A 12,979-nucleotide genomic window follows, 5' to 3' on the forward strand; every position below is an offset into this window, starting at 1 on the left:
AAAAAAAAAAAAAAAAAAAAAAAAAAAAAAAAAAAAAAATCCAATAAATGAGACCAAGATATGTTTTTATTTTCAGTCCAAATCCAGTATTTCTTGAATGCCTCTGATTGCCCTTTATGAAGTATAAAGGGGGATACAGGAGATAAATATGATTGCATCAAAAAATCTCCTGTTTCTCACTAACTCATTCTATGAAACTAGTATCATACTGATACCAACATTTGGCAAGGACACAACAAAAACGAAAACTACAAGCCAGCATCCCTTATGAACACAGACATAAAAATCCTCAACAAAATACTGCACACCAAATCCAGCAGCACTTCAAAAAGATAACTCACTGTGATCAAGTAGGTTTTATTCCAGGGATGCAAGGATGGTTTAACATATGCAAAGCAATAAATGTGATTCACCAAATAAACAGAATTAAAAACAAAAACCATACGATCCTCCCAACAGATACATAAAAAAGCATTTGATAAAATGCAGCACACCTTCTTGATAAAAATCCTGAAAAAACTAGGCATCAAAAGAACATATCTCAAAATAATTAAAACCATCTATGACAAACTCACAGCAAATATCATACTGACTGGGCAAAAGCTTGAAGCATTATTCCTAATAACTGAAACAAGACAAGGATGTCCACTCTCACAACTTGTATTTAACATAGTACTTCCAATCTTAGACAGAACAATCAGGAAAGAGAAAAAAAGGCATTCAAATAGGAAAAAGAGGAAGTCAAATTATCTCTATTCACTAATGACATCATCCTATACCTAGAAAATCCTAAAGACTCCTCCAGAAGACTACCATGTCTGATAAACAACTGCAGTAAAGTTTCAAGATACAAAATTAATGCCCCCACATCAGTTGCATTTCTATAGCCAATAACACTGAAGCTGAGAACCAAATCAAGAACTCAATCTTATTTAAAATTGCCACACACACACACACACACACGCGTGCACACACAATATCCAGGAATGCATTTAACCAAGAAGGTTAGAGACCTCTACAAGGAAAACTACCAAACACTGATGAAATAAATAATAGATGACATATAAAAATGGGAAAAACATCCCATGCTCATGGATAGGAAGAATAAATGTCATTAAAATGATTACATTGCCCAAAACAATCTACAGATTCAATGCAATTCCTATCAAATTACCAACATTATTTCTTGCAGACCTAGAAAGAACAATTCTAATATTCATATGGAACTAATAAAAAGCTTGAATAGCCAAAGCCATCTTAAGCAAAAAGAACAAAGCCAGAGGCATCACATTATCTGACTTAAGACTATACTATAAGGCTATAGTAACCATAACAGCATGGTTTTTGTACAAAAATAGACACATAGATCAATGGAACATAATAATGAAACCAGAAATAAAGTCACATACCTACAACCAACTGATCTTTGACAATGTTAAGAAAAATAAACAAGGGGAAAGGATGCTCTATTCAATAAATAATGTTGGGGAAACTCACTGGCCCTATGCAGAAGACTGGACTCCTACTTTTCACCATATACAAAAATTAAGATAGATTAAAGACGACATAAGATGTGAAAATACAAAAATCCTACAAGAAAACCTGGGAAAAACTCTTCTGGATATTGGCTTAGACAAATAATTTATGACTAGGACCTCAAAAGCAAATGAAACAAAAACAAAAATAGACTAATGGGAACTAATTAAACTAAAGAGCTTCTGCATAGCAAAAGAAACAATCAACAGAGTAAATAGCCAACCTACAGAATGAGAGAAAATACTTGCAAACTATGCATCTGACGAAGTACTAATACCCAGAATCTATAAGGAACTTAAATCAACAAATAAAACCAAATAACCCCATTTAAAAAAGAGCAAAGGGCATGAACAGATACTTCCCAAAAGACAACATACAAATAGCCAGCAAACGTGAAAAAATGCTCAACATCACTAATCATCAGAGAAAAAATTAAAACCACAATGAAATGCCATCTCACACCAGTCAGAATGGCTATTATTTAAAACTCAAAAAATAACAGATGCTGGTGAGGATGCGGAGAAAAGGGAAAACATAAAAACTGCAACTGTTGGTGAGAATTTGAATTAGTCCAACCCCTATGGAAAACAGGATGGAGATTTCTCAAAGAACTAAAAATAGAATGAACATTTGACCTAGCAATCCCACCACTAGGTATATACCCAAGGGGAAATAAATCATTTTGTCAAAAAGACACCAGCACTCATATGTTTATTGCAGCAGTATTCACAACAGCAAAGTCATGGAATCAGTCTAAGTGCCCTGAGAAATGTTAGTCCAAGGGACGAAAGCAAGATAGGCCATTCACGGACTTCTGTGTGGCAGGAAAAAAGATGGTGCCCACCAGATGGAGCGAAGAAGCGGGGAGGTAAGGATGCTATCCTTTCTTGCCTAGAGGTAGTTAGTTATCAAGGATTCAAAAATTCTGGACAATTATTTATTTATTTATTTATTTATTTTTTTCTCTCTCTCTCTCCCTCCGTCCCTCCTTCCATCTCATCTATCATATCTATTGTCTACACATTTTCTATTATTTATCTGTGTATGTATGTATGTATCTATGTCTGTCCATTATCTATCATCTATCTATTATCCATCACTTGTCTACCAATTATCTGTCATTTATCTATCTTCCATCTATATATTTACCCATTTATCATCTTTATTTTATACCTGACTCTCTTTTATTGCCACTATTTTAGGTACTTTATAAAAATCCACACACAATGCAAAGTGTAAAACAGACAATAGCAAGAAGAGAGCAAAAAGCATATTAAGGAAGTGAATTAATAAAGCCATAGGTATTAGCTCAGAGAAAAGTAAATCACACACACACACACACACACACACACACACATGCATGAGCTTGTAGCTTTTGTAATCGCTTTCTTTTTGTTTTCTCTTAGTATTTAGTAAAGGTTCTTTTGAAAATATGAATATGCTTCAATTTGCTGAGAGAATGAAGGGAGAGTGTTTTGTCCATTTTTTGGTGGGAATAAAATGTGTAGCAATAATCCTGCAGTTAGAGTAAGAAGTAATGAGGACTTGGAATTGCTTGTCCTTCTGAATGCACCTTGGCTATGGTTTTGGAGTCTTCAGATTGTTTCTTTCCTTTCCTCTTCCCTCCCTCCCTTCCTCCTACTTCTCCTCCTCCTTTTTCTTTTATAATGAAGTAGATTGTCTTCCCAACCAACATATATGCATTGCTGTTTGGCTATCTAAGAAAAAATATATCAGTCTACTGGCAACTGAGCAAAATTGCTGTCAAAGAGGCCCAGGTATATGAGCTAACAGCTATTATATGCTGAGCTTATTATATGCCAGGTATTGTGCTAAGGACATTACACAGATTATTGATCTAGTTTAGTTTTCATAACAAGGTTATGAGATAGATCCTATTATTAGCCTTATCCTATAGATATGAAAACAGGCTCAGGGGGGTGAAGGAAAACTGTTCAAAGCCATCCAGCAAATGTACGCTTGAGCTAAGATTTCAGCCATAGAAACCACCTCGAGTTTGTCTTTTTCACCTTATACTCCTGCATATTCTTACACAGAGGTGTTTTAAATTTTATTAATTATCATAGTATCTATAGGAAAGGCAGTGTGATACTGTACCCCCTGGAAAAGCCCACACTTTGAATTCCACTTCCGTTACTTTCTAACCTTATACCTTCCACATTCAAAATGAGAATGAGAATGCTACGGTATCCAGCACATCTGGTTTGCATTCAGTAGATGATCACTATTATCAATTAAGTCACTCAACAAATATTTATTTCATGCCTATTATATGCCTGCTAATTTGACAGTTCATCAGTTACATTCTCATTTTGTTGATAAAGAAACTAGACACCAGAAAGTAAGCCTATGTTTCTGAAATGGGAAAAACACTGTCCATCAATCTCCAGCTAGTAAAATGTCAGTTGAACATTTGTTTGCTTCTATCAGAGTATAGGGCAGACCCACAAGCAGGCAAATGATTCCAATGTTTTCTAAAAGCCACAGTAATTCAACCATTGCATTAGCTGCTAATTGACGACATTATTATTTCCTTTCAACCATGGCTGAAATAGAAGGTCTGCCAAACCTTCTTTCATAGCGTTATCCACAGCTGCAGGATAAAGAGGCAAAGCTGAAGCCTTCAGAAAAATCATCTGATGTAAAGTCTGGCTGATAAATAATAGTTCACATTTCTCAGAGTCCATCCTGTTCTTATGCTGAAGGTAAAGGAAAAAATTGCCATGTCTGATTATAAACCCCTTTCAGTTATGCTTTGAATGAATGGTGGGTGACTCAGTTAATTTCAGCTATGTCTGTTTTGCGTACAGGCAATATTTTTCCTTTCATATATTTTCTTGCAATTTCATATAGGAAATTGATAGGATCTAGACTGCGAAGCAGTTTTCTCAGAAACATTTATTTTAGTGGCCATTTTGATTTCAGTTTTTATCCGAAGAATATAGTGGAACTGAGAGTTCCTGGGCAACATTGTAATAAAATTATTCACTCTATAGTCAGGAGGAAATCAGTAGTTAAGTGACTAAGTAAATAATGTCCCTGAGGGCAGGGGGAGATCAAGGGAAAGGCTTTCTACTTGTTAAAATGGGCTACTACTTTGCTTGGATTTCACAATGGTTAATTACCCCTCTCTAGAGTAACATCCAACTTGGTTTTTCTTTAATTTCTATTTGTAGTTCATACATCTTTTGGGGGAAAATAAAATGTTTAAAATTATAGGTATCAGATATCCTGATGACTATGTAAATTTACAAGTCTATCATCACTGTTTAATAAATGCTCAATCTTTAAGTTTTACTTAATTTAGGTAACATTTCTGCTGTATTTTGCATTTCAGGTTCATAGGTTGACTAAATCATATGAGATAGCTGCGGTGCAATTAATGGAAGGAATGTCAAATAGAATGGGGGAAATTGCTCCCTTACCATGTTGTAAAAATTGGTTAGTTAAGAAATTGACTTAAAGTATGTACTTTCCATGTGCATGTAGATAGATGGTAGAGTCAGACATGCTTAATGCAGAAAAGTTAAAAAACGGGAAGCACAAAAGTGAAACAATGTCGCCAAGTTGATGGAATCTTAACTAGGGTCACTGCACTTCAATAAAAACATGCTAGACTGCAAATTTCGGGAAGCATGTCTACTCTCCATTCTGAAACTAACCAAACACCTAAATGTAAACAAGTCACTTTGCTTTCTGTATCCTAATGTTTAATTTCCTTTATGTTCTGAATGAGGCGTGAATGGTGTATGTGTGTGAGATGGTGGAGGATAGGTAAGAAACAGGTTCAGTTCATCTTTAATTACATATATCCAGAACATTTTGTAATTTTATATCTTTTTAATGATTGAGCCAGGTGTTCTCCTAGATGTAAATTAAATAATACTTTATAAAATAAAAAAATCTAAATGAGAACAAGATTCTAAGAATTTGTCTTGCAGATGGGACAAATGTCAACTGTTCCTTGTTGCTATTGGTGGCCATATTTAAATTATTTGACTGCTAGAGGAGTGAATATCAATACAGAGCAATGTGTTTAATGCTAGGTCCCCCGATGGGTGCTGTGGGAGATGCTTAAATAAATGGTGACTTGGTGGCATTATTCCCTAAGTTGTTTATTTATTTGTGTATTTATTCTTTGCAATCAGACAGGTCAGAGCTTCAAACATTTCTTTGAGAATTCAGATCTATGAGATCCTGGCTAAATTACACTGAACCTCATTTTTCTATCAAAAATCTTTTTTAAGGCCAAATTAAAGCAATTATAATAACAAAAACAATTACAATAACATAAACTGGGTGCTAGAGGGTAAGCAGGAGTTCAACAGATAAAGAGTAGGGATAAGGACTCTTTCATTAGGTTAAAAAAAGAGACATTGTTCCTGCCTTCAGTGAACTTGCAGTGTGCTATTGTTTTATTTGCAGTTGTGCCATGGGATGTTGGACAGTACCTGGTACAGAGGGGGTATAAAATAATAATTTGATAAATGAAAAAACAAGAATAAGTTCTATACTATGAGTACACAGGTACTCAGGGTAGTCTGAGAACCCAGAGAAGAGACTATCAAAGTGGATATTTAGGGATAGCTTTCCAGAAGTGACTGTAACCACTGACAGGGATTGGATGGGGTAAACACCTCCTGATAGAGATAACAACCTAAACAAAGCTGGGAAAAGGAAAGCTGCATTAGGTGTCTGGGAATTAGTTTGAACTGAAGAAGGGATAGTTGTGGGGTGGAGTGGGAAAGACTCGGGTCAAGTAGGGACAAAATCTTAAAGGGCTTTGTGCATTAAGTTCAAGAGTGTAAATCCTTTTTCCTAAAATATGTAAGTAGAGCAGTGCTTAGGTTTTGAATGCTTACTCTGGAAGATGGTGGTAAAAACTGGGGCAATGACTCAGAGTTGGCAAAATATGTCATTTGGAGAGACATTCAAACTCTGAGGAGAAGTGAGACATGTATTAGCAAGTAAGTTTGGAAAACCCATGGGGAATCAGGTCATGAAAAATATGATGTCTTTTACTATATTTGCAGCCTGAGCCCAATAAAAAATTTAAGCAAACGATATCATCATACTTGTCTTTAAAAAATAACTGGCAGCTAAATGAAAGAAGAACTAGGAAAGAGTAAGTCTAGGGACAAAGTAGGGAAGCAATTTTCTTACATGAATCTCTAAGAAACAGACTAGGATAAACCAACTGACAGATAAGGTTTTCCTGCCTCTACTTCTCTGGGAAAATTTCGGAACAGAATTTAATCTATTGTGATATAATACGCTTTCACCAGTACCTCTAGATGATGGGTTTAATAAAACATACATGCACCCACATACAAATCCCGTATAGGACATAGAAAAGAAAAAAGAATAGCAGCAATCTTTCGTTTCTAACAAGTTTTACTCACACTTAATATCCAATTGTTAAATATAGTGGCAGAGATAAACACAGAGAAATTTTAAGAATCAGGGAGGGGCATGCCCATTCAATTAGATATCAGGCATAGCTCATACTATTCAGATGATGTTAGCTCCCTGTGGACCCTCTAGGGGCATAGAATACATAAATGTATTCTCATTTTATCAGGATAGAATGATGAAGGAGATTGAATGGTTGTTAATTGAAGAAGAAAAGTTCAACTTATAATGACAAGACAATTTAAAATAATGCCAGAGAGCATTCACAACCTATTTGCATCCTTATTCACAAATATATTGCCTATTATTTTGTTTAAGTACGTGAAATCTGCTTTCTGCATTTCAGCCAAAGAGTTTAAAGACCATTAGGAAGCCAGTATTTTGGTGACATTCCTTACTTTGTTTCTTGGTTTAAAAGATTATCATTTTTAAAGAATCTAAAGAACACCTATATTTAAACTCAATTTCTCCAGAGAGTTAACCTTGTTTAAATAAGGGAGGTCCTTGTCTTTTACAAAAATGCATGTTTGTAAATTCATGACCCAATTTCATGCATCACATATTGATGTCTGCTAAATTTCATTCTTCTCTTTTTGGTAAATATGGGTTGGACTTCATACCTTCTGCTTTTATATTCTACATTGTGACTACAGAATATTTTAAATATTCCAGAATATTTGTAACCACCCAATCACAAGTAAGAATTGTTATTGTAGACATCAGTTTTTACTAATACTGTTAAATCACCCTTGATGAGTTGGTTTACATATAACAGTTCTCTATTAATTGTAAATTGTAATTGTAAATTATCAATGAAATATTTTCTTGGTTTAATTTTTAGAATATATATTGCTAATATATAGACATACAACAAACTGTTGTATATTCACCTTGCATTCTGCAACCCTGCGGAACTTATTAGTTCTACAAATATATTTTGATTCCTTAGTATTTTTATATATATATAAAATCTTCTTCCTTTTCAATCTGGATGCGTTTTATTTATTTATTTTACCTAAATATCTGTGATAGAACCTTCAATACAGTGTTCAGTAGAAGTGGTGAGAGGGGACACTATCTTGTTCCTGATTTTAGGGGAAAATCATTCAATCTTTCAACCTTAAGTATGATGTTGATGTCATTTTTCATTTTGATTCTGGATTGACTTCACATTTGAGAATCTTATGCACGTAGCTCTCAAAAATAGCTGTTGATTGGCTCAATAAAATAAAAACTACTCTAGTGTTATAAGTAAGAGTCCTTTAGGGACAAATGAATAAGTCAATATAATCCATATTAATACACTGTATTATAATGTATGTCCATGGCAGTCACTGATCTGATCATGTATTACAAAGATATCAACCACATATAATAAAACTTGCTGATTTTTAGTGAAAGTGATGGTTCTAGTCCCTACTGCAAACAAAAATGGTTTTCTACTTCATATACTGGAACTCTAGATAACTTAAATACACTGCCATCTCCCAGGGCTGTTTATGATATCCTTTGGAGTGTTATAAATATTAATTCATTCCATCTTGTACTGATTTATTTATTTTAATTGCCAATGTCAACAACTCATTTCTGGAATGATAGTCTACATATAACACATTGATTTTTTTTCCCCTCGATTCTATTGTTTGTAAGACTAGATGACAAAACCTCCTATTTGCTATAAAAGTCATTAGAGTCTCATTGTACAATTTACTGTACTTACAGATATCTCATAATCCTAAGTTTTTTCTCTTATAGTAATATCAGAATACATTTGTCTTAAATTTTATATTTTTATAAAAAATAGTGAAACACTCTACTAAAACAGCCTACTAAAAGCAATGAAAAAGACAAGTCAAAATTTCTCAATATTTTCATGATAATCCATTGAGTCGCAAGATTATACTTTATCTAAGAAGCACAATATAATAATGGTTCACAGTATATTGCTGTATTTTAATATCTCAGATCCACAACCAAACCCAGTTCACTCAAGACTGAAAATTCCTGTCTCAAAGTGGGACAGTCCACTTGCTATATGGAAAGAATGGGTAGATCTGAATCTCTTTTGCATCCTTCAGTTTCTTTCCTGTTTAAGCGCAAGATAGTCATAAAAAATAAAAAGGGCTGGACGCAGTGGCTGATGCCTGTAATCCCAGGACTTTGGGAGGCCAAAGTGGGCGTATCACGAGGTCAGGAGATCGAGACCATCCTGGCTAACATGGTGAAACCCTGTCTCTACCAAAAATACAAAAAATTAGCCGGGCGTGGTGGCAGGTGTCTGTAGTCCCGGCTACTCTAGGAGGCTGAGGCCGGAGAATGGCTTGAACCTGGGAGGCGCAGCTTGCAGTGGGCTGAGATTGCGCCACTGCACTCCAGCCTGGGCGACAGAGCAAGACTGTCTCAAAAAAAAAAAAAAAAAAAGTGTCATAAAATGGAAAAGGAGAAAACATCCTTAACTTCTCCAGTATAAATCACTTTGGGAATCAGGCCCTTAGGGCAAATGGTACTTTATAATAAAACAAGAGAGGATGGACCGCTCCATGTACAATCTACCTCCTACACTGCATGGTTAACAAGACGTATTCAATGAGCCTTCCAAGATATCTAAAAGGATTTCTCTCAGGCCTTTAAGAATTTCATAACAATGGATGTGCCTTGTTTGTTAGTCATTTGTATATGACATGTGAAAAGTTGACATAATTTTTAAAAATTTGCATTACTCCCATTTAAAAGATTTGCTTATATAGCCATTATATACAGTTATTCTTAAAATTAGAGAACATAGCTGTTAGTTTAGATCATTCTTGTAATATCCAAATATTGGCTATCTTTATCTATAAAGTAGCATTTATCATTTAGACAGAGAAAATTATTTAATTTGACAAGTGGTATCATAGCAAAATAACCATTATCATTTCTTTTAAAAGTCTCTTTAGCAGATACCAAGCTAATCTGCATAAAATTATATGGAATTCTACTTATGAAATTTAGTGATCATTGTAATAAAATATCACGTGTGTTATTAAAAGCTTAGTAAGTAATGTAGTCTATTTATTGAAGCATTATTTTAAGGCACAGTTAAAATAATCTTGTGTGCTTGAGCAATTCTTATGCAAAGTAGAAAATAAGAAGTTCTTACCAAGTTTGCAATGATATAATGGTAGCCTTTTACATGCTTTCCAACACTTACAATCTGTGAAGATATAAGACAATAAGAGAAAATCAATTTTAATTTACTGAAATATTATTTTAAAATGTTAACTCTTTTAGCATAATTCCATGTAGAATCATGATGGGAAAATGATAGGTTTTAAAAAATAAAAGTCATGTATTCTAGTTAGAAGAATTGATAAGCCATATTCAAAATAAGTGGTGAAAAGTACCACTTTTATTTAAATCACATTCTATCAACCTCGTTCGGGAAATGTTATAATCTCCTTAAAAAGAATGACAATGCTATGAACCAACATTTACATATGTTTCTCATGAGAATGCATCAACGTAGAAACTTAACATGATTTTCATCCGAAGAATTTAGATGTACTTCACTTATCGATAATCTATAAAAACAGAAGATAGGCTGCTCGGTGTCTTCATAGGGTAAGAATAATCATCTCTGAGTAGGTTGAGTAGCAAGCAGGGTTTTTCTAAGGTACAATCTATTTATAGACATCTCTGATGCCAGAAAATATTCAGTGAATTCTCACCTGTATATGAATGCAGTAGTGTTTTCTTATAATTACAAAAGAAAAAAAAAAATATCAAAAAGGTTTTCTCTCTGTTGGATTCTTTTTTTTTTTTTTTCTGAGTATATTTTCAGAGATGTTTAGGAAATTAGAAACTCAAACATCTTTTAAAAAGTACTAGAGATCTTTTAAAAGTTCAGTTTTATTTTTGCATTAGAGATTATAACTCTCATTCTCTGAAAAACTGAAAATTCCTTCAACAAGAGAAAATCTAATTTCAGTTACTAATGAGCAGCTTTGTAACTTCACTGGTGTCATCAATGATAACAGTGAAAGCCACAGTTTTCATGTATGTTCATTGTCAAAGACAAAAATTAAATTATTTTAAGCATTTTAATATCCCATACAAGCAATTCTGTGTAATTGAGTGACTTTTGTACAAAATATAGGAAAACCCTTTTAAATCAGAATATGTGATGGACATAGAGAGTAGAAAAATGGTTGTCAGAGGCTGGGAAGGGTAGTGGGGGTGGGAGGGAGGTGCAAATGGTTAATGGGCACAGAAAAAAATAGCTGGAAAGAATGAATAAGACACACTATTTTATAGCACAACAGGGTGACTATAGTCAATAATAACTTAATTATACATTTTAAAAATAACTAAAAGGGTGTAATTGGATTGTTTATAACACAAAGGATAAATGCTTGAGGGGATGGTTACCTCATTTTCCATAATGTGATTATTACTCATTGCATGCCTGTATCAAAACATCTCATGGACCCCATAAATACATATACTACTATGTACCCACACAAATAAGAAATAAAATAAAATAAATAAAATCAGAACATATGAATTGTGCTGGAAAAGAGTTTTGTATACATGGCTATTGGTGAAATAAAATTTCTACTCATCTTATGTTTTTGTTTTGATTACATTCAAGACCTTCTTTCTGTTTTAAATGTTCTCCAGTTTCAGTACAAGTTGTTTAGATTTTTACTTTTTAATTTCTGTTCATATTATTTAGGATTTGTTGTACTTCCTGACTATGAGGGTTGATGGCCTTTTAACCATCCTGGGAAATTCACTGCCAATATCTCTTAAAATAACCCTCCAAAGATGTTTTCTGTTTGCTTCTAATAGATACTGCAGCATTGGTATCACTGGCCTGGGGCCACTCTTATGATAAGTTCTCAAATTCTAGATTCCTAGACCACAGTGTGTGGTATAAATTCAAAATACAATCTGTCTCAAGGACAAGGCTGTGATGACAAATTCTGAAGGAAGATACTTTCCTCACTACACTAAGCCTAGGCCAAGGCAGAAAACACTTTGTTGACTCTGTACAAGTGACAGAATTTTTTCAGCTATACCCTTTTATTGGGCTGTTGCCCTTCAATAGTCTGGCTTTATGTATTGACTTGACTGAACACAAAGCTTCTGTTCTTGGGAAAGCATTAAATGCCCAATCAGCCTACCCAATCTGGCAATTTCCTTCATCACAGCTGCCTGTCATTTTTGGCCACTGAAGATTTTCTTTACTTTCTTGGAAGTTCAGCTACACATTTATAATATTTTATATAACCTTTCTCCATGTTTTATATTGCCAGATTTATCTAGTCCACAATTTATCTAAAATAGAACTTTCTTTGAGAATCTTTCCATGAAGATGAGGACAAGCAAAAATAGATGAGACTGTGGAGAAAGCTCGGTTTATGAAATAGCTGAATTAGGTGTCATATTGGGCAATCTAGACTTGAGTGATTTAACATGGGTGGAGCAGGATGGAGCCATCTTATTCTCTGGGAATCTCCATTCTAGCTTGTGCAAAAGATAATTATCAGGAGGATGCTTGATGGTACTCAGCCAGGAAATGGCATATTCTATTATGGAGTCTACTACAGATTCCTGCTATTTGGCTTCAGCAGGGGTTGTTGCCACTCAGCAATCCATTATTTATCTCTTGCTGATTCACTATATGTTTTTCTGGTGTGGCTATTTAAGCCTTTTTGCACTCTCTCTAAGCCCCTGTCCCCACTCTGCCTCTTATTTCTTAACACTCTCAGCTTGTGATTTCTTTGTGACTGCAGTCAAAAATGTGTCAGTTTTATTTTAAAATCCATTTTAAGTGCAAATTCTTGTAAATGTTAAAAGATGCGGAACCAGTAAAATTCTGCACTGAGTGTCTCCATAGAGAACTCATTGTCCATTCAAGATTGTTTAGCAAAAAACTATAATAAATTAAAGCTTATACAACGAATTTTCAAAGGGTGAGGACTTATAATACCACAAGGAACTGACAGGGACAAAATTCCTGGCATGA

General features: G+C 34.2%; 1 protein-coding gene across 4 annotated transcripts in view; it reads right to left on the minus strand.

The window, feature by feature from the left end:
- The window catches only part of GRIA4 (glutamate ionotropic receptor AMPA type subunit 4), a 399,983-nt gene that overhangs the window by 94,917 nt on the left and 292,087 nt on the right, over positions 1–12,979 (minus strand). For all 4 annotated transcript variants that reach the window (XM_017848864.1, XM_017848866.1, XM_017848865.1 and 1 more), the window contains exon 6: positions 10,109–10,162. In XM_017848864.1, the coding sequence (XP_017704353.1) occupies positions 10,109–10,162 (54 nt within the window). The remainder of the gene's footprint in view (positions 1–10,108; positions 10,163–12,979) is intronic.

This window comes from Rhinopithecus bieti, unplaced genomic scaffold (genome assembly GCF_001698545.2).
Source record: "Rhinopithecus bieti isolate Rb0 unplaced genomic scaffold, ASM169854v2 scaffold_30927, whole genome shotgun sequence".
NCBI classification, from domain to species: Eukaryota; Metazoa; Chordata; class Mammalia; order Primates; family Cercopithecidae; genus Rhinopithecus; species Rhinopithecus bieti.